At 49.1% G+C, this 21,420-nt stretch overlaps 6 protein-coding genes across 6 annotated transcripts; 3 read left to right on the top strand and 3 right to left on the bottom strand.

Moving 5' to 3' along the window:
* Positions 1-6,920: 6,920 nt before the first annotated feature.
* Positions 6,921-8,638, bottom strand: LOC112062230 (histone H3). Its single transcript, XM_024116155.3, has one exon. The coding sequence runs from the start codon at positions 7,728-7,730 to the stop codon at positions 7,320-7,322; it is 411 nt and encodes a 136-aa protein (XP_023971923.1). The 5' UTR covers positions 7,731-8,638; the 3' UTR covers positions 6,921-7,319.
* A 177-nt stretch (positions 8,639-8,815) lies between these two features.
* Positions 8,816-9,435, bottom strand: H2AC19 (H2A clustered histone 19). Its single transcript, XM_024116156.3, has one exon. It carries the CDS (start codon positions 9,314-9,316, stop codon positions 8,924-8,926), a length of 393 nt encoding a protein of 130 aa, XP_023971924.1. The 5' UTR covers positions 9,317-9,435; the 3' UTR covers positions 8,816-8,923.
* Positions 9,436-9,580: 145 nt separating this feature from the next.
* Positions 9,581-11,489, top strand: LOC102993331 (histone H2B type 2-E-like). The gene has a single exon (XM_028488895.1). It carries the CDS (start codon positions 9,667-9,669, stop codon positions 10,045-10,047), a length of 381 nt encoding a protein of 126 aa, XP_028344696.1. The 5' UTR covers positions 9,581-9,666; the 3' UTR covers positions 10,048-11,489.
* A 3,763-nt stretch (positions 11,490-15,252) lies between these two features.
* Positions 15,253-17,838, bottom strand: LOC102993067 (histone H2B type 2-E-like). Its single transcript, XM_007114427.4, has one exon. It carries the CDS (start codon positions 17,750-17,752, stop codon positions 17,372-17,374), a length of 381 nt encoding a protein of 126 aa, XP_007114489.2. The 5' UTR covers positions 17,753-17,838; the 3' UTR covers positions 15,253-17,371.
* Positions 17,839-17,983: 145 nt separating this feature from the next.
* LOC102994172 (histone H2A type 2-A) lies at positions 17,984-18,603 on the top strand. Its single transcript, XM_007114431.3, has one exon. The coding sequence runs from the start codon at positions 18,103-18,105 to the stop codon at positions 18,493-18,495; it is 393 nt and encodes a 130-aa protein (XP_007114493.1). The 5' UTR covers positions 17,984-18,102; the 3' UTR covers positions 18,496-18,603.
* Positions 18,604-18,790: 187 nt separating this feature from the next.
* LOC102994740 (histone H3) lies at positions 18,791-20,498 on the top strand. The gene has a single exon (XM_028488893.2). The coding sequence runs from the start codon at positions 19,689-19,691 to the stop codon at positions 20,097-20,099; it is 411 nt and encodes a 136-aa protein (XP_028344694.1). The 5' UTR covers positions 18,791-19,688; the 3' UTR covers positions 20,100-20,498.
* Positions 20,499-21,420: the final 922 nt, after the last annotated feature.

Here is a 21,420-nt window from a genome sequence, read left to right on the forward strand (position 1 = left end):
TATGTTTTTCTCTAAGAGTTTTATAGTGTCTGGTCTTACATTTAGGTCTCGAATCTCTTTTGAGTTTATTTTTGTGTATGGTGTTAGGGAGTGTTCTAATTTCATTCTTTTACATGTAGCTGTCCAGTTTTCCCAGCACCACTTATTGAAGAGACTGTCTTTTCTCCATTGTATATCCTTGCCTCCTTTGTCATAGATTAGTTGACCATAGGTGCGTGGGTTTATCTCTGGGCTTTCTATCCTGTTCCATTGATCTATATTGCTTTTTCTGTGCCAGTACAGTGTTGTCTTGATTACTGTAGCTTTGTAGTATAGTCTGAAGTCAGAAGTGTGATTCCTCCAGCTCCGTTTTTTTCCCTCAAGACTGCTTTGGCTATTCGGGATCTTTTGTGTCTCCATACAAATTTTAAGATTTTAAAACACAAAACTTAGGCTTAAATTCCATCCTGGCCACTTTTTAGCTGGGTGACCCATGTACCCAGGTGTCTCATCTTCACCAGAAATTTTCTTAACTGTAAGACAGGGAAACAAACCTCTTCTTCCTTTCCTGGGTTCTTGTGGAATCAAATGAGAGGACATAAGTGAATGGCTTTTGTGATTCATAAAGCACTCAGGAACCCAAGTATTCTTAATGTCTGGGCCACAGTCTAGCAGAATCTCAAGATGCTAATCATCTAGAGATTAAATAATGTACCAATTGTTTCCTATGTATTAGTCTTTCTTTCCACAACATGATTGTAACGCTCCCAAAGGAAAGATTTAGGACTTGTATCAATTAGTGTTTACCATGTTAATTAAATTGACTAATAATTATTAATTTGTTGCCATGTTGAAACTCTGCTCTAAGTATTTTGCATTACTTGTATTTATCTCATTTTATCCCTGTGGTAATCCTATGAGGTGTCTACATTTATTGTCACTATTTTACAGATATTGAAACTGAGACATTGAACTCCTATTCTAGCTCCACATCTTTTCTCTTCCAGCTTTTCCCAGACAAATGAATCCAGGAACATTCTACTATTGCCCAGAGAGTTCAGGCTGTCTCATGATTACCAGAGGCATCTAACCAAGGGCCAAAGACATTTCCCTGCACTGCTCCTGAAGCCTGGACTTCCCCAAGTGGAGATACAGCCTCTCCTCTAGCCTCCACACTCATGGGCACAGACAGCATTAGTAAAAATGCAAAGCTGTTGCTCTTAGTTTTAATACTCAGGTGCAAGTGACTGACAGATGGCCTTTTGGAGGTGGAGAGTTCATGGGCACCTAGACAGAGGGAAACCAGGGGAAGTCTGGGCCTGCTTCCAGAGGGCCCTAGGGGCTCAGGGCTCAGCATCTGTAGTGGTTTGAATAGTGTCCTCCCCCCAAATTCATGTCTACCCGGAAGCTCAGAATGTGATTTTATTTGGAAATATGGTCTTTGCAGATGTAACTAAGGGTCTTGAGATGAAACCATCCTGGATTGAGGGTGGGATAAGTGAAGGAGAGGGAGAGTTGGACACAGAGATTCAGGGAAGAAGGTCATGCGAAGACAAAGGCAGAAATTGGAGTGATGCTGCCAGAAGCCAAGGAACACCAGGAGACACTGGAAGCTGAAAGAGGCAAGGAAGGATTCTCCCCTAGAAGCTCTGGAGAGAGCATGGCCCTGCTGATACTTTGATTTCAGACTACTGATCTCCAGAACTGTGAGAGAATAAATTTCTGTTGTTTTAAGCTAGCAAGTTTGTGGTAATTTGCTATAGCAGCCCTAAGGAAACGAACACGGCATCCTTGCAGCAGTTTGGGTGTGAGCTGTCCTGAAGAGCAAGAAGAGTTTGCCACTGCTGCAGACCACAGCGGAGTCAATCTGGGTTCTTCCTGCCCTGGTATGGCCTCAGGGAGCCCTACAGACGTCCATGGCTGGGAGGGGTCAACCAGTGTCTAGAGGCCCTCAGTGCCACTTGCGAAGATGGAGATGCCCTGAGGAACTCTGGGTTGAGCAGGTCAAGGGACTCATGAAGGGGCCAGCCTGATAGCTGTGGAGTACCAAGTCTCCCATTCTTGAGGCCTTTTCTTCTCCTCTGCCATCTCCCTTCCCTCCCTCCCATCTTTCCTCCAAGTACACTGCATACTCTGCTTCTTATCACACTCAAATCTCCCTTCCCACAAATAAAAAGAACCTAGTGTCTTTCATGAGTACAGGATGGTGTATTAGTTTCCCATTCCTGCTTTAACAAATTACCACAGATTTAGTGGCTTAAAACAACACAAATTTATTCTCTTGTAGTTCTGGAGGTCAGAAGCCAAAAATGAATCTTAAGGGGCTAAAATCAAGTGCCAGAAAGACTGATTCCTTCTGGAGGCTCTGTGGGGAGAATCCACTCCTTGTCTTTTCTAGCTTCTAGAGGTTGCTGGCATTTCTTGGCTCCTGGCCTCATCACTCCATCCCTGCTTCTGTAATGACATCACCTTCTCCCCACTGAGCCTCGTGCCTCCCTCTAATAAGGTCTGTTGTGTTTACATTTAGGGACCACCCAGATAATCCAGGATAATCTCCCTGCCTCAAGGTCCTTAATTTAATCACATTGGCAAATTCCCTTTTGCCATATAAGGTAGCATATTCAGAGATTCCAGGGATTAGGATGCAGGCATGTTAATGGAGGGCTGTTATTCAGTCTACCACAAATATGAACCCCTCCCTAAAGCACCTCCCTTCAAGCACTGATCCCATTAAGCAGGTCACTAGTGGTGAACTCTGCCCTCAGCAAAGGTCACCAGAAGCAGGCTAATTGTTGGCTTTAGCCATCTGTGGGCAAGGGTTACAGCCCAGGGAAACTACCTTCTGTCCTCTTCAGGAGCCAACCTGCAGGAAATTCCTTCCAGACTGCTGTTGGCCTGCAAATTCCTGAGAGTTCCCTGAGAGCTGGGAGGGGCCTGGATACAGGGTCCTTTTGAGTGAGGATTCAGAGGCCAGGGTTTCTGGGTAAGCAGGAGGAAGAGAGTCCACTGAAGCAATGAGGCCCTCAACCCTGTGTTCAATCAGGCACCTCCTGTCATTTCCCTTCCCAGCTTCCAGTATGTGCCCTTTACTTGGTGTTTTCTGCTTAATATGAACTTTGGAGTCCCAGAACTTTGGTCAGAATCCCTGGCCCTGGCACTCACTAGCTGTGAGAGCTTGGGCAAAATACTCAAAGCTTCCCAGTCTACTTGCCTTGCAGGGTTGTCATGGTGATTAAAAGAGATACAAAATATAAAGCATAGTCAGAAGTGACTGAGCTTAATGCATAAGTGGTTGTTATTTCTGAACTTCAGTGTACAATATGTCCCTATGATGACCACAGTTGTCCCTAGGGACACTTTCTCCTGGTGGCCCTCTTCTCTTTCCAGCTCTCCTTCTGCCTCTTGGTGTTCTCTTCATCTACCAGCCCCATCACTGGTCCTGCTTGCCCAGGATGCCTGCCTCAGTCCTCTTCTCTTCTCCTTGACTCCTGGGTAAATCTCATCTCATTCCTTGCCTTCTGTTACCCTTGTCTATCTGCTAAGGGCTTCCCCCAAAGTAGCTCCAGCTGAGCCCCTTTGCTGTTTAAATTAATATTCCTAACTCTTAGTGAACGTGTCCTAGATGGATAACAGGAATCTCAACTTCAATGTTGGAAGGGCCTTTATGCAGCTTCTTGGTTCCAAAAGCAATTTCTTCTCCCTAAATTCTCCACCTTAGTGAAAACTACCATTATCTCCTAGCTTCTCAAGCCAAGGAGAGTCTCCTTCCTCTCTTGCATTCTCCAAATACCTAAATCTTATCAAATTTACTTTCTGCAATTCCCTCAAGTCCATCACTGTATCTCTGTCCACTCCTAGCCACTGCCTTAACTGAGGCCACCAACAGCTCTGATTAAAGGACACAAAGTCCAATAAACAATCCAGTTCCATGGCCAACTTTTTCTGGAAACAGGCTGGACATGATGAAACTTTTAAAAAGAACGTGAATTTCTTTTTGCTTGATTTTCTTTTTTGTAATCTGAAAGTGGAAAATTACTTAAGTACCTAAAATAATTAAATTTTGATATTGACATTAAAAAAATTGGGTACTACTTCACCTTAGGTTTTCAAACCAATGAAGACATTCCAGAAGTTTTCTATTAGGCCTAGGAAGTTTGACCTTCACAGAACAGTGGCAGGAATATCATCTTTGTCCTATTACCCAAAAGGTGTCAAAGCTAAAATGCCTGTGGCAGTTTGGGAAGCCCTGAAGGCACTGGAGAACTCCTCACTCCTCCCAGAACAGGCTCACAGTGAGAACCAGATTCTGTTGTCTTGGCCTTGTGGGGCAAATCCCCCAAACAGCTGCTGATTGGTGAGGCAGCAGTGTTTTGCCAAGGCCTGACTCTCCACTGGGTGAGAGGGATTGGGTCAGACAGGCCCACTTCCTCAGAAAGTGAGTGTGTACACACCTGTTTCCACTGCCTGTTGTTTCTTGGCCCCATGTGAGGGCAGGGGGCTGTCAGCTGAGTAGAGAACACTTCCATGGTTGAGGCCCAGAGCCCGGCTGTGTAGCAGCCCTGGAAGAGGGATCAATGATGCAGAAAAGGCCCTGCCCTTAAGGGGCTCATCTTTGACAGAAAACCAGGAAAGACCAACCAGGGAGGGCCTCCCCTGTTCCACCAGCAAGAGACCAGTACTCCTCCCTCTCTGCTTTCTTTCATCATTATCCTTCCACACCCTGCAAGCGTTGAGTTTGCTGAGTGAGCAATCCACTGCTGTGGCAGGAGGACAGAGGTGGGTAGAAAAATGAGGAGGGGGTGAAGGCAGGATATAGACATTCCTGCTAAGCTAGGAACCCCTGACCTGCCTTAGCCATGACAGATGCCCAGGCTGACCCCAAATTTCAGGGCCACAGGGAGATCTTAGATATCTGCTTTTAAATTTGATGTAGTATCCCTTCAGGGAGTATGATCCTGGGGAGGAAGAGCCCTGACATGGAAATCTATGTGCTCAGGGGTCTGCTGAGCCACTAATGGCTCAGACATGCTGGAAAGTCACTCACTGTCTGAGAACTTCAGGCTGCCTCTTTGAAAACAAACTTCAGTGGATGAGATGCTGGGTGCAAATGTGCCATCCCTGCACAGCCCTGAGTCACTGCTGCTTCTGCTTATATCTCACAGAGTATAGATCCTGAGGATCCCATCTTGCAGTGTTGGTCTGAGCAGGGAATGAGACCCTGGGTCTGTATTAGTTTTCTAGGGCAGCCATAACAAAATACCACAGACTGGGTGGCTTAAACAACTAATTTTATTTTCTCACAGTTCAAGAGGCTAGAAGTCCAAGATCAAGATATCAGCAGGTTGGATTTCTTCTGAGACCTGTCTCTTTGGCTTGCAGATGGCTGCCTTCTCATTGTGTCCTCACATGGATATCCCTCTGTGTTGTCTGTGTCCTGATTGCCTCTTCTTATAAGGACATGACTCATTTAGGGTCCATCTTAATGACCCCATTTTAAACTTAATTGCCTATTTAGAGGTCCTATCCCCAAATACAGTTACATTCTGAGGTACAAGGAATTAGGGATTCAACATATGAATTGTTGGGGGGCACAATTCAGCCCACAACAGGGCCTATTCTGAAAATCTCTGTGAGGCTGGGGCTGCAAACTGGGGACCCACTGTCAGGAGAAGCTGCAGTCCACATTGCTCTTCTTTTTTTCCCCACACTCCTTGCAAAGGGCAAAAAAAGTTTTCAAAAGTATGTCTACTTCAGTTTCTATTCCCCACAGTGAATTCTCACCTATCTCTGGTAATGCTTTTATCTATCAACTGTGCTGAGACAACAAAAACACAAACTCTGGCCTCTTCCAGGTGCAAACAAGCGATGATCAAGGTTAAAAAGACATGTCATCTGAGACCCACATAGTAGCTCCTATCTGAGTCTTGTGTAGTGTGGGCTCTACAAGATGCTGTCCCACTCCCCCAGTTGAACAGGTTCATTCCTAAAATACAGTAAGAGACCTTAGACTTCTGCTCTCATCTGGTGCAGGAATTGCCCATCTGAGACAACGTCAAATCTCTGCCCTTACAGATCCTGGGGCCAGCAAATGGGTGCAAGGGAGAGGAGCAGGGTCCGTTCTGCCTTCCATTGGTTCACTGCCACCCACAGCTTGAACTCTGAGCGCCTTGACCTGGATAACTTCTCATATAACTACACAGAGCTCACGCCTATGCCTCTCGGGATGTCTTCTAGGAAGAATCAGTCTCCTGCCGTGGAGCCGAGAACAATACCGACAAGACCGAGTCCCCGGGGAGTGGCCTAGGTTATGGCGGCCCTTGAGCTCCCGGCCGTCCATCCTCTTCCCCACAGCTGCTCCTTTGGGCTCAGACCGGTCAAACCCACCCGACTGTCTGAACTGAATGCCAGGCCGCAGACACCAGATCCTTCCTCGTCCTCTGGTCTATTCCTGCAGAGCTACCGGTACTTGTCTGACAGGGGTTGGCATTTGAAAGAAAAGGAGCAAGGTTGAGGAAAGTGAGAATGTCAAGGGCTTAAAATAACAGGCGAAATCGTTCAGGCCCGCGCGGGAGTTTTGAGAGAGGGTGGAGTAAGGGAATGAATGGCCTCTGGTAAATTCTTCACTGAGGAATGACGCCCGGGCATTACCGACATCCACCACGCAGTCAGGTTGCAGGAATCCCTCACTTTCCCCAGCAGAAACGGGGCGGGACCGACCAAAGTGGCGATTTCCCTCCGAAGCCCGAGAGCCACGCGGGGCGGGGCCCTTTCCGGCGGGGGTGAGGAGCTCAGACCTGCGCGCGGCTCTCAGCTGCCTGGAGGCCAGCCCCCGCGCGCTCAAGCCCGCGAATCCTGAGCGTCCCCTAGTGACTCCGCCTGGTCTAACCTCCCCCACCCACCCACCCACACACACACCCCCCGCTCCCGGGACAGATCACAATTCTGGGCCACGGTCGAGTACGAAGTCGCCCTAGAAGAGCCCGACCCTACGGGAGGACCCGTGGCTGCCTCCAAGAAGCGAAACTGGGCGCCCTGGCCGCGCCCAAGAACGCAGCGGCAACCTCGCCAGTCCAGAGAAGCCGACTGACCAAACTCACTCAAAGATCTTGACACCCCGGAAGCGGCCAGCAAGCAGGGGACTAGGCCGGATACCTGGCCTTTCTTTAGCCTATCTGTTGGAGCCCAACGCCCTGCCCGCTCTGACGGCCTCTCCTCCCGGGGTATGCGAGGGTCCTCCGGGAGAGAACGGACAAGTGGCACAGCTTCTTCCAAGCGCAGTTGTGGGTGGCTCTGAAAAGAGCCTTTGGATATGATGGAACCTCGAGCCGAGCGCACACTTCTTAAGCCCGCTCCCCGCGGATGCGGCGGGCCAGCTGGATGTCTTTGGGCATGATGGTCACGCGCTTGGCGTGGATAGCGCACAGGTTCGTGTCTTCAAACAGCCCCACCAGGTAGGCCTCGCTCGCCTCCTGCAGCGCCATCACGGCCGAGCTCTGGAAGCGCAGGTCGGTCTTGAAGTCCTGCGCGATCTCGCGCACCAGCCGCTGGAAGGGCAGCTTGCGGATCAGCAGCTCGGTCGACTTCTGGTAGCGCCGGATCTCGCGCAGGGCCACGGTGCCCGGCCGGTAGCGGTGTGGCTTCTTGACGCCGCCGGTGGCCGGCGCGCTCTTGCGGGCCGCCTTGGTGGCCAGCTGCTTCCGTGGGGCCTTGCCACCGGTCGACTTGCGGGCAGTCTGCTTTGTACGGGCCATAGCGAACCGAGACGCGAGCTCACCGGCGCAGCGATGCGCAAGGAGAGGAACCGGGATCCGGCCCGCCGCAGCGGTCTTTATAGGCACAGTCTTTTCCCGAGTGGGCGGGACAATAATTGAAAGTCCCGCGCTGGCTGTCCATTGGCTGTGACGTCATCGGTCCTGGCGCCACTGATTGGCTTGGGCAGAATCCCCCCTACGGCCGCCCACCCGCCTCCCTTTCTACTTTCCAGTTTGCCAACAGTTTTCCCTGCCTTGTTTTTCCTTTCTTTCAGGGTGAGAGTCAGTTTTGAGCGCAACTGTGTCAGAATGTTCCTCCTCAGCCCTTCGCTCCCTTGGGACGCGCTACCCGCGAAACCCTCTTTCTACGCTTTCTAGCTCCCGAATTGAACCTCAACCTTCTGTTTCGCCCCGCCGCCCCCGGAACGCCTTGTTGCCTTCTCAGAGCACCCTAGCTTAGTTGGCATGACGGATCGTTGTGGGGTTTTTTGTTTTGTTCTGTTTCCGCCTTTCGGTGCTTTTCGGATCGGAAAGTTAACTGCGCCCCCCTCCGGGCGCAAGATTCCGCCTCCGAAAGCCTAAGTGGGGACCTGTATCTCCGCCGCGAAGGCGCCTTTTTTTCCCCCTTTTGAGACAGTCGACTCATTTAAGCCAAACCCCAGGTCCGCCACACTCTCCCGAAAACTGTCCGCTCCCCTAACCGACTGGGGTGAACGGGGCGTGTACGTGTGTGAGAGAGAGGGAAAGTCCCCTTGGTACTAGACCTCAAGTGTTGGGCAAAGGCCTGGGGAACAACTATACTATAGAGTTGCTCACTAGGCATCCGACTCCGAGTTAAGGCATCGCGGGTCGCCTGACCGAGTTCTTAGAACTGAGTCGACCCTGGCGCCCAAGAGGCTTGCTACCTTCACCTGAGTTAATTAACCTCCCGGATTTACAACCCGTCGCCTCCCCCCGCCAAGCAAAGCATAACACCGGCAGGGTACTGCAAAGATTCCAGAGGATGGGCGAATAGCACTCCCTCCCGCTCTGTACCCCTGGTCCGCACGTCTACTACTGAGAAAGCTGAAATTGAGCAACCTAGGTGTTGGGACAACTCTTTATTTGAAAAAGTGGGTGGCTCTGAAAAGAGCCTTTGATTTCACAGGTGCCCCTTCGAGTAGTGGGCTTGGGAGAGCTTCCAGACACCGGCCTCACTTGCCCTTTGCCTTGTGGTGGCTCTCCGTCTTCTTGGGGAGCAACACGGCCTGGATATTTGGCAAAACGCCGCCCTGGGCGATGGTGACTTTGCCCAACAGCTTGTTCAGCTCCTCATCGTTACGAATGGCCAGCTGCAGGTGACGAGGAATGATGCGCGTCTTCTTATTGTCTCGGGCCGCGTTGCCCGCCAACTCCAGGATTTCGGCGGTGAGGTACTCGAGGACTGCCGCCATATACACGGGCGCGCCGGCCCCCACCCGCTCGGCGTAGTTGCCTTTGCGCAGCAGGCGGTGCACTCGCCCCACCGGGAACTGCAGACCTGCGCGGGACGACCGCGACTTGGCCTTGGCGCGGACCTTGCCTCCTTGTTTGCCACGACCAGACATGACAGCCACTAGCACCGCGAACTGCTCCCGCTTGACAGCTAACAAAGTCGCCCTCAACAGCGTCGCTTCACCCTTTTATAGGCAGAACGCCGATTGTCTACGGAGCAATTTGATTGGCTACAACACATCTTTGTCCTGATGACCAATAGGATAGCTCAACCAGAATCCACTCATTTACATAACCTCGTCCCCCTCGCAAGAGAGCCGCTGAAAACTCGCGAATCGCAACGTGGCGTAATCCGAACCCTAATTTGCGTACAGCCTCTATAAGTACCGAGTCGCTTCCGGTAGCCTCTGTACCACTGCTGTGTTTGCGTTCGTGGTGGTTTCTGCAGTTCGTGCTTGCCGTTATGCCTGAGCCGGCAAAATCCGCCCCGGCGTCCAAGAAGGGCTCGAAAAAAGCTGTAACCAAAGCCCAGAAAAAGGACGGCAGGAAGCGCAAGCGCAGCCGCAAGGAGAGCTATTCCATCTACGTGTACAAGGTACTGAAGCAAGTGCACCCGGACACCGGCATCTCATCCAAGGCCATGGGCATCATGAACTCGTTCGTCAACGACATCTTCGAGCGCATCGCGGGCGAAGCGTCGCGCCTGGCGCATTACAACAAGCGCTCGACCATCACGTCCCGGGAGATCCAGACGGCCGTGCGCCTGCTGCTGCCCGGCGAGCTGGCCAAGCACGCCGTGTCCGAGGGCACCAAGGCGGTCACCAAGTACACCAGCTCCAAGTGAGTTCCTGCCTGGATGCGGCGCTCGCACGAGTCGCCGAGCCCCTTGACTTTACAAAGGCTCTTTTCAGAGCCACCCACCTGCTCAGTGGAAGAAGCTGTCATGTTGTTTTACACGGGTTTTTTGTAGCCCTACCTTGCTTTTTGGTTTCCTCACCTAGTTAACGTTAAGAGCGTTCACAGTCGTTAAGTACAAACGCAGCCATTTCTTTCAGATAAGTGACGGAGTATTCTTACCTCGTTTGGGAGAACTTAATGGGGTATAGATGTGGTGCGTTTTGTCAGAACTCTTGAAACTGGCTGTTTCAATAATGTTGCTTTTTATGAACTTATGTATGCAAGGTAAAGTTTGAATATTAAAGGTGCGACCATCTGGTGTTCCCAAGTGGTAAAACAGTGCTGGTACTTAATTTTTGGTATTGTGTGCTCTGTGTTGTTACAAAAAAGGGATAACTCAACTTTCACTTGGTACTGACAAATTCCTTGCGTTTGTGTATCTTGCATTCACAAACACCTGCGTACCCAGTTTATGTGTAGATTCCCCAATAGGGAAATTGGAGCTTGGTCTTGATACCTAGGAATTAACCATTCTTCTGGTGGCTGCTGTCTGCCTCATCTTAGGTCAAATCACATAAAACTTGCCTAACACTCGGTGACTCTTAGAAAAGCTTGCCCAATTTAAAAGACATGTCCATACAACCGAAATAAGATATGCATAATTTCTGAAGCAGGAAAATATTTGAAATGTTCGAGGAGCAGGAAGCCCCAATATAGCTGGGAATGCAAAGGAGACTGGCTTCAGAGGTTAGTGTCGGTGCTTTGGGAACCCTTGGATTGCTTTCTGTAGGGACATGAATAACAGGACCTCATTAACCTTAAAGTAGATCACTCTGGTTGCTACGGTGAATCAAAGATTCTAGATTGTCCATAGTAGAAGCAAGGGAACCAATTAGGAGGGCTATTACAGTGTTGCAGGCTAGAGCAGTGACTCAGAGTTCTCTTCCAGACCAGCAGTATTAGCATTACCTGAGAATTTATTAAAGGTGGAGTCTTCAGACCCTAATAATTTGTGTTAACGAGCCCTCTGGGTGATTCTGATGCATGCTAAAGTGTGAGAACCACTGGGTAGTCTAGACGTGCTGGATTGGAGAACAGTGATAATGGAGATGGTGAGAAATGTTGCGATTAGGATTATATTTTGGAGGTAGTACTGTGGATAGGAGCAAAACCCCTAGGTTTTTAGCCTGAGCAACTGCGTAAACAGTGGTGCTGTTGATTAGGATTGAATACTGGGAGGAGGGATAGATTGGGGCATTGAAGGGAGATCCAGAATTCTGATTTAAGATTGAGAACCTTCAATATATGAAATTGATATTCAACATTCAACTCTATAAATGGAGTTGGCAGTGTGAGAGATGCATCTAGGGCTCAGCGAAGAGAACACGAACCTGCTTTTTTTTTTTTTTTTGCGGTACGCGGGACTCTCACTGTTGTGGCCTCTCCCGTTGCGGAGCACAGGCTCCGGACGCGCTGGCTCAGCGGCCATGGCTCAAGGGCCCAGCCGCTCCGCGGCATGTGGGATCTTCCCGGACCGGGGCACGAACCCGTGTCTCCTGCATCGGCAGGCGGACTCTCAACCACTGCGCCACCAGGGAAGCTCAAACCTGCTTTTAGAAATGCACAGCCTAAAAACTGAGAAGTATGTTTTATTCGGTGGACTTAGCTGAGGACTTAAGCCTGGGATACGGCCTCTCAGATCCAAGGGACTGTTCGTAAGAGGTAAGGGAGGAGCCAGGATATATAGGAGTTTTTGATGAAAAAAAAAACCAAACATAGTCGAACATCAAAAGAGTACTGCTAATCACAAAAACAGACATCTCAAGTTAATGACTTTAGTGCTTTCCTAGGTATGGGAAGATACAAGAGTTTGGGCTTATTGAAACCATTTCTTTGATATGCACCTCAACTATGTAGGGCCATTATCTTGTTTTTCTCCATCCTGAATCTCCTCAGGGTGCACCGTCAGGGGTGGCTGCAGTGGCTGAGGGCTTTGTGGCCACAACATCTTTTGCTTACTGAAATGGCAGGCGACATTCTTTGTCCATACTCTAAACACAGCAGTGGGGATGAAGGCTATCACCTTATTCTTCTAGACTTTATTTCTCCTTATGTTTCCTTAACGTATTCTTTGAGATTTGATTTCGTATGTATTTATGTAGTATAACTTAGTAGTTGATAGCCCTATAATGTATGTTATTGACTATGTAGCATTTTTCTTATTCTGTTTTTCTAATTTTATGCTGATTTTCATTAAGGAGCTCACCTAATCCCTTATGTAGGTGGAGCTCAAACTTGACTGCCCAGAGGTACCTGGAGAACTTTTAGAAATACTGATGTCTGGGTGCCATCCCCAGAAATTCTGATTTAAGTGATTTGGGACACAGTCATCACTTGGAATTTTATAAAAAGTTCCCCAGGTGACTCTAATGAGCAGTCAAGTTTGAGAAACGTTGCCACATGTGTTTCCCAGAAAACAGATCTTATCTACAGTTCTTAGCGTTGGCATGATTGGTTTAAATGTAGTCCCAACCACTTCCCACACTGATTAGCTCAGGAATCTAGACCAATCTAATCAGCACAAACGTTTCAGAAATTGAACTACTGGGAATGTAGATGCTCTTATCTTTTGGTACAGAATCTTCTTTGCTTTCAAGAGGCTGCAGCAGAGTGTAGTGTTATGTGGGTGTGAAGGCAAGAATGATTGTAGACCACAGTAGGGCAACTGCTGAGAGGAAGAATTGGAAAGCTGAGCCACTCATGGAGTTCAGCCAGCCTCAGAGCCCCTACTTGGATCTTGAAATATTTGAGAAATAATAATTTCCCAGAATAAAAGGAAAGATGAGATAGACCTTTTATCTTGGAAGGTCTCAAAGAGGCCAAATAGGGTAGATAAGGAAAAATAGAGGTGCTCCAACTACACATTTGGACTAAATGTCCACGTTTAAAAATCAATATTTGGGGCTTCCCTGGTGGCGCAGTGGTTGAGAATCCGCCTGCCGATGCAGGGAACACGGGTTCGTGCCCCGGTCCGGGAAGATCCCACATGCCGCGGAGTGGCTGGGCCCGTGAGCCATGGCCGCTGAGCCTGCGCGTCCGGAGCCTGCGCTCCGCAACGGGAGAGGCCACAACAGTGAGAGGCCCGTGTACCGCAAAAAAAAAATCAATATTTGACCAGGGCTAAAGATTAATGTTGCCATTAAAATGAAGGACAGTCTAGGATTTTAAAAAATCTGAAATTTTATTTAAAAATTAAATAATTATATTATTAAAAATTTTAGTTTGCATTAGTTTCTTACGGCTGCCATAACAAATTCCCACAAACTGAGTGGCTTAAAACAATGGAAATTTATTCTGTCATCATTTCTGGAGGCTAGAAGTCTAAAGTCAATGTGTTGGAAGGCCCCTGTCCCTCTGAAGGCTCTTGGCCAGGATCCTTCCTTGTTTTTCAGCTTCTGGCAGCCCCAGGTATTATTTGGTTTACGACAAACCCTGACATTTGTCTCAGTTTTCTTCCTGTGCATTTCTACATTTTATTATAAGGACACCTGTCATACTGGATTAGAGCCCACCCTAATGACCTTATTTTAACTTGATTACATCTACAAAGACCCTATTTTCAAATAAGGCCACATTCTAAGGCACTGGGGAGTTAGACTTCAACATATCTTTTGAGGGGACATAATTCAACCTATAACAGTAGTCAACAGCTGGGGTAGGCTGAATAGGGCTCCCAAATATGTCCACATCTAAATCCCTAGAATCTGTGAATATTACCTTAAATGTCAAAGGGGACTTTCCTGGTGTGATTCTGAGATAGGGGGATTATGCTGGATTATTTGGGTGGACCCAAATATAATCAGCAGTGTCCTCATGAGAGGCAAAAAAAAGCCAAGGGAGGAAGAAGGTGATGGAAGCAGAGAGAGATTTGAAGATGGTACGATGCTGGTTTTGAGAATGGAGGCAGGAACAATGAGCCAAGAAATGCCCCTCTAGAACCTGGAAAATGCATGGAAAAGGATTCTCCCCTAGAACCTTTGGCGAGAGCAGTTTTGAGACCCGCCTGGTGAAACTGATTTTTGTGCTTCTGATCTCCAGAACTTTAAGAGAATAAATTTGTGTTTTAAGCCACCAAGTTTATAATTATTTGTTACAGCAGCCGTAGGAAATTAATGCAACACCTTTATAGCAGGGGTCCCCAACCCCCGGGCAGCGCACCGGTGGGGGTCCACGGCTTGTTGGGAACCGGGCCGCACAGCACGAGGTGAGCAGTGGGCGAGCGAGGGAAGCTTCAACTGCGGCTCCCCATTGCTCGCATTACCGCCTGAAACCGCCCCCCACGCCCGTCTGTGTAAAATTGTCTTCCACAAAACCGGTCCCTGGTGCCAAAAAGGTTGAGGACCGCTGCTTTAAAGGATATTTTTTTGACAGTTGGAGAAATTTGAATATGGATTGCATATTGGTTAATATTACTGAATCAATATTAAATTTTTGGCGTGTAATAATGGTACTGTAGTTATATAGGATAATGTCCTTATTTTTAAGAGAGACATGTAAAAGTATTTAGGGAAAAGAATGAAATTTTGCCATTTGCAGGAACATGGATGGACTTGGAGGGCATTATGCTAAGTGAAATAAATCAGAAAGATACTGTATAATATCACTTATATGTGGAATCTAAAAATTACAACAAACTAGTAAATATAACATAAAAGAAGCAGACTCACAGATACAGAGAACAAACTAGTGGTTACCAGTGGGAGAGGGGCAATTTAGGGGTGGGGGAGTGGGAAGTATAAACTACTGGGTGTAAGATAGGCTCAAGGATGTATTGTACAACATGGCAAATATAGCCAATATTTTGTAATAACTGTAAATGGAAAGTAACCTTCAAAAATTATATAAAAATTTAAAAAAATGTTAAGTAGGGAAAAATGTCAAGATGTTTACAACTGATTTTCAAATGGTTCAGAAAATGCAAATGCAGCAAATAGTAACAATTGGTGAAACTAGATGAAGATAATGCTGGTCATTGTACAGTTTCTTTCAACATATCTATAGGTTTAAATTTTACAAAACAAAAAATTGAGAAAATTTTAAAAACTTGTAATCAGACTTAAAAAACTAGTACAGAAAACTTTCATAGACGTTAATTATTCCATTTTATTTTTACAGTATAATGTTAACTGATAGAATTTCAACATATGAACATAAGATTTTTTTATTCCATTATATTTAAAAGTCTTATGTATGTTTGAGAGTGACCATCTATATATTAACTAGAACTCTGAATGATATCCTTTGTTCATACTTTGCTACACTTATTAGAGGTAACAGTGATTTATGTGGTTGCAATAGCCAAGGGATGCCCAATTAACATTGATTTAGACATTTCATTATTCTGCTTTCTAAGGTTGGAGGTTGAAACTGAAGTTGGATAGGGGATTTTAGTGAAACACTGAGACCAAAGCTAGATATGGGAAAAAAACATATCTAGACATATAGCGATTCTGAAAGCGTCCAGAAAAAAGGGATAGATCACCTACAAATGAGCAAGAATCGGGGTTTTAGAATCTACCCCTTTGTCCTTTCTCTTCCTTGAACTCCAGTTCTCATATTTTATATTCCCAGCTTGGGAATTTGGTATTTCCTATTTGATATTTCTACCTGGATAGCTACCAGTAGTCTCAAAATTTTGTCCAAGACATTACTCTAGGCTTTCCCCCTCCAAACCTACTTGCCTCTCATATCAGTAAATTGCAGCTCTTTCCAAGTGCTCAGTCCAAGAACCTGCAATTAATCCTTGATTCCTCTCTTTGACATAACCTATATACAATTCATCAGTTTCATTTAAAAATATATCTTGACTACTTTTCATCATCTCCACGGCTACCACCCATCTCTCTCCTGAGCTATTACTGTAACCCTTTTGATATTCTCCCTGCCTCTACTCTTGCTCACCTATAGTCTATTTTTCAACATAGCATCCTGGGTGAGCTTTAGTGTAAGTTGAATAATGTCATTACTCTGATCAAACTCTCCAAAGGCACTCTAACCTACTTAGAATTAAAGACAAAATCTTTGCAATGGCCTAGAGGCCCTTCAGTGGCATACATAACGACTCTCAACTACATTTCTGACCACATCTCCCTGCAGATCTTTCCTTTGCTCACTGTGCTTTAGCCACAGTGGCCTTGCTTATTCCTTGAACTCCTCAAACTTGTGCCTGCCTCAGGGCCTTTGCACTTGCTGCTTTTTGTTCTTAGAATACTCTTCTCCAAGATATCCTATGGCTCACTTTCTGCATTCAGGCCTCTGTTCAAATATTAACCAAAAGGAATAGCAAAGTGAGACACGACGTGTGTCTAGACTAAAAACTGTCTAGATGAAATGTAGATGAAAAGTGTCACCTGCCATATCAGTAATCAAAGGATGTGGTGGCCATCAAGCCATCAGCCGCTGCAGCTACCCCAACTGTGCACCCTAAGGGGATTCAGGATGGAGAAAAACAGGATACTGGGCCTAGACAGTTAAGGTGCATATCGAATGAATGATTTCAATCAGCCCACTCTTTCACCTTCCCATAGAGAAGTGCTAAATTCATTAACTTGAGATAGCTTTTTTTTTTTCATTAATTAGAATTCTTTGGTGTTCAACTACCTGGTTTGTTTTTGCAAAACTGGTATATATTCTGGTTCCTCCCATACCGCACTGGAACAGTCAGTCCCTCAGGGCTATCTGAAAGGCTGTCTCTAGGGCTTAGACCTCAGCAAGTCGCCGAATAAAACTTGATTCTTAACGCAGATTGTGTTTTCTTTAGTCGACGTATAGATTTTCTGTACGTGCTGGGGCGTGGTCTCAAAGTATTTTTTTTAAAATGCATTTGCAAAGTATTGACCCAATCTACTTGCTGCAACCACTGCTTAACTTTTTACCCCATCCTCCTGAGTAGATTTACACTGATCATCACCCATCGCTAACCGTTTCACTGGAAAAAGCAAGTTACTTGCATGAGAATGAACAATTACTCTAGCTAGTTCTTGACCGATCGACAAAAATCTGGTCCTACCTTGGATTTTTCTTTTCATCCTAAGGAAAATGGCAAATTTACACTACGAAAGGAGTAAGTGGTAAGGAAAAGAACCATTACAGAAAATGAAAATAAATAGGATAACAGCTTCTTCCACTGAGCAGGTGGGTGGCTCTGAAAAGAGCCTTTGTAAAGTCAAGGGGCTCGGCGACTCGTGCGAGCGCCGCATCCAGGCAGGAACTCACTTGGAGCTGGTGTACTTGGTGACCGCCTTGGTGCCCTCGGACACGGCGTGCTTGGCCAGCTCGCCGGGCAGCAGCAGGCGCACGGCCGTCTGGATCTCCCGGGACGTGATGGTCGAGCGCTTGTTGTAATGCGCCAGGCGCGACGCTTCGCCCGCGATGCGCTCGAAGATGTCGTTGACGAACGAGTTCATGATGCCCATGGCCTTGGATGAGATGCCGGTGTCCGGGTGCACTTGCTTCAGTACCTTGTACACGTAGATGGAATAGCTCTCCTTGCGGCTGCGCTTGCGCTTCCTGCCGTCCTTTTTCTGGGCTTTGGTTACAGCTTTTTTCGAGCCCTTCTTGGACGCCGGGGCGGATTTTGCCGGCTCAGGCATAACGGCAAGCACGAACTGCAGAAACCACCACGAACGCAAACACAGCAGTGGTACAGAGGCTACCGGAAGCGACTCGGTACTTATAGAGGCTGTACGCAAATTAGGGTTCGGATTACGCCACGTTGCGATTCGCGAGTTTTCAGCGGCTCTCTTGCGAGGGGGACGAGGTTATGTAAATGAGTGGATTCTGGTTGAGCTATCCTATTGGTCATCAGGACAAAGATGTGTTGTAGCCAATCAAATTGCTCCGTAGACAATCGGCGTTCTGCCTATAAAAGGGTGAAGCGACGCTGTTGAGGGCGACTTTGTTAGCTGTCAAGCGGGAGCAGTTCGCGGTGCTAGTGGCTGTCATGTCTGGTCGTGGCAAACAAGGAGGCAAGGTCCGCGCCAAGGCCAAGTCGCGGTCGTCCCGCGCAGGTCTGCAGTTCCCGGTGGGGCGAGTGCACCGCCTGCTGCGCAAAGGCAACTACGCCGAGCGGGTGGGGGCCGGCGCGCCCGTGTATATGGCGGCAGTCCTCGAGTACCTCACCGCCGAAATCCTGGAGTTGGCGGGCAACGCGGCCCGAGACAATAAGAAGACGCGCATCATTCCTCGTCACCTGCAGCTGGCCATTCGTAACGATGAGGAGCTGAACAAGCTGTTGGGCAAAGTCACCATCGCCCAGGGCGGCGTTTTGCCAAATATCCAGGCCGTGTTGCTCCCCAAGAAGACGGAGAGCCACCACAAGGCAAAGGGCAAGTGAGGCCGGTGTCTGGAAGCTCTCCCAAGCCCACTACTCGAAGGGGCACCTGTGAAATCAAAGGCTCTTTTCAGAGCCACCCACTTTTTCAAATAAAGAGTTGTCCCAACACCTAGGTTGCTCAATTTCAGCTTTCTCAGTAGTAGACGTGCGGACCAGGGGTACAGAGCGGGAGGGAGTGCTATTCGCCCATCCTCTGGAATCTTTGCAGTACCCTGCCGGTGTTATGCTTTGCTTGGCGGGGGGAGGCGACGGGTTGTAAATCCGGGAGGTTAATTAACTCAGGTGAAGGTAGCAAGCCTCTTGGGCGCCAGGGTCGACTCAGTTCTAAGAACTCGGTCAGGCGACCCGCGATGCCTTAACTCGGAGTCGGATGCCTAGTGAGCAACTCTATAGTATAGTTGTTCCCCAGGCCTTTGCCCAACACTTGAGGTCTAGTACCAAGGGGACTTTCCCTCTCTCTCACACACGTACACGCCCCGTTCACCCCAGTCGGTTAGGGGAGCGGACAGTTTTCGGGAGAGTGTGGCGGACCTGGGGTTTGGCTTAAATGAGTCGACTGTCTCAAAAGGGGGAAAAAAAGGCGCCTTCGCGGCGGAGATACAGGTCCCCACTTAGGCTTTCGGAGGCGGAATCTTGCGCCCGGAGGGGGGCGCAGTTAACTTTCCGATCCGAAAAGCACCGAAAGGCGGAAACAGAACAAAACAAAAAACCCCACAACGATCCGTCATGCCAACTAAGCTAGGGTGCTCTGAGAAGGCAACAAGGCGTTCCGGGGGCGGCGGGGCGAAACAGAAGGTTGAGGTTCAATTCGGGAGCTAGAAAGCGTAGAAAGAGGGTTTCGCGGGTAGCGCGTCCCAAGGGAGCGAAGGGCTGAGGAGGAACATTCTGACACAGTTGCGCTCAAAACTGACTCTCACCCTGAAAGAAAGGAAAAACAAGGCAGGGAAAACTGTTGGCAAACTGGAAAGTAGAAAGGGAGGCGGGTGGGCGGCCGTAGGGGGGATTCTGCCCAAGCCAATCAGTGGCGCCAGGACCGATGACGTCACAGCCAATGGACAGCCAGCGCGGGACTTTCAATTATTGTCCCGCCCACTCGGGAAAAGACTGTGCCTATAAAGACCGCTGCGGCGGGCCGGATCCCGGTTCCTCTCCTTGCGCATCGCTGCGCCGGTGAGCTCGCGTCTCGGTTCGCTATGGCCCGTACAAAGCAGACTGCCCGCAAGTCGACCGGTGGCAAGGCCCCACGGAAGCAGCTGGCCACCAAGGCGGCCCGCAAGAGCGCGCCGGCCACCGGCGGCGTCAAGAAGCCACACCGCTACCGGCCGGGCACCGTGGCCCTGCGCGAGATCCGGCGCTACCAGAAGTCGACCGAGCTGCTGATCCGCAAGCTGCCCTTCCAGCGGCTGGTGCGCGAGATCGCGCAGGACTTCAAGACCGACCTGCGCTTCCAGAGCTCGGCCGTGATGGCGCTGCAGGAGGCGAGCGAGGCCTACCTGGTGGGGCTGTTTGAAGACACGAACCTGTGCGCTATCCACGCCAAGCGCGTGACCATCATGCCCAAAGACATCCAGCTGGCCCGCCGCATCCGCGGGGAGCGGGCTTAAGAAGTGTGCGCTCGGCTCGAGGTTCCATCATATCCAAAGGCTCTTTTCAGAGCCACCCACAACTGCGCTTGGAAGAAGCTGTGCCACTTGTCCGTTCTCTCCCGGAGGACCCTCGCATACCCCGGGAGGAGAGGCCGTTAGAGCGGGCAGGGCGTTGGGCTCCAACAGATAGGCTAAAGAAAGGCCAGGTATCCGGCCTAGTCCCCTGCTTGCTGGCCGCTTCCGGGGTGTCAAGATCTTTGAGTGAGTTTGGTCAGTCGGCTTCTCTGGACTGGCGAGGTTGCCGCTGCGTTCTTGGGCGCGGCCAGGGCGCCCAGTTTCGCTTCTTGGAGGCAGCCACGGGTCCTCCCGTAGGGTCGGGCTCTTCTAGGGCGACTTCGTACTCGACCGTGGCCCAGAATTGTGATCTGTCCCGGGAGCGGGGGGTGTGTGTGTGGGTGGGTGGGTGGGGGAGGTTAGACCAGGCGGAGTCACTAGGGGACGCTCAGGATTCGCGGGCTTGAGCGCGCGGGGGCTGGCCTTCAGGCAGCTGAGAGCCGCGCGCAGGTCTGAGCTCCTCACCCCCGCCGGAAAGGGCCCCGCCCCGCGTGGCTCTCGGGCTTCGGAGGGAAATCGCCACTTTGGTCGGTCCCGCCCCGTTTCTGCTGGGGAAAGTGAGGGGAATGGGCCCCGCCCCGCGTGGCTCTCGGGCTTCGGAGGGAAATCGCCACTTTGGTCGATCCCGCCCCGTTTCTGCCGGGGAAAGTGTGGTTCTTCTGGGGTTCAAGTGTCAGTAATTTGGGGTCTCTGCTTCTAATCAAAACCCAGGGGTTGGATGGAAGGGTGTTTGTACAGATCCTAAGGACACTTTCGTGAGCTGGCCGTTAAACATGTTTCTTTCCTGCCGAGTTCACAGTGAAACTCACTCTACTCCGCGAAGTAATCTCTAAAAGCTTCAACCTGTGTTTGGATTCTCTGCCCAGACTTGGTAGTGTCTCTATATGTTTTATTCAGGCATGTGGGAAGTCGGTACTCAGGTTTTGGATTACTCAGCGAAAGAACAGAAGTGGGGCTCTGAGTTCAAGTTTGGGGAAGAGATCAAACAGGCAGAACATAGTCCTCCTTTGGGGAGAGGAAGTTACCCACTGTTAGGAAATAGTGAGAATGGAGGCCTTAGAGATGATTCTTGTACCGTTTGGGATGTGGAAGTGCAAGGCCTCTAGTGGGCAGTGGCGTGGGGCAAGGTCTTGTAGAGCCCATCTCCGCAGAACTCAGATACACAGGCTGTAGAGGTCTTAGGTGACACCTCTTCTTAACCTTCTCAGTCATTTATCTGAACTTG

This window comes from Physeter macrocephalus, chromosome 4 (genome assembly GCF_002837175.3).
Source record: "Physeter macrocephalus isolate SW-GA chromosome 4, ASM283717v5, whole genome shotgun sequence".
In the NCBI taxonomy this organism is placed as follows: domain Eukaryota; kingdom Metazoa; phylum Chordata; class Mammalia; order Artiodactyla; family Physeteridae; genus Physeter; species Physeter macrocephalus.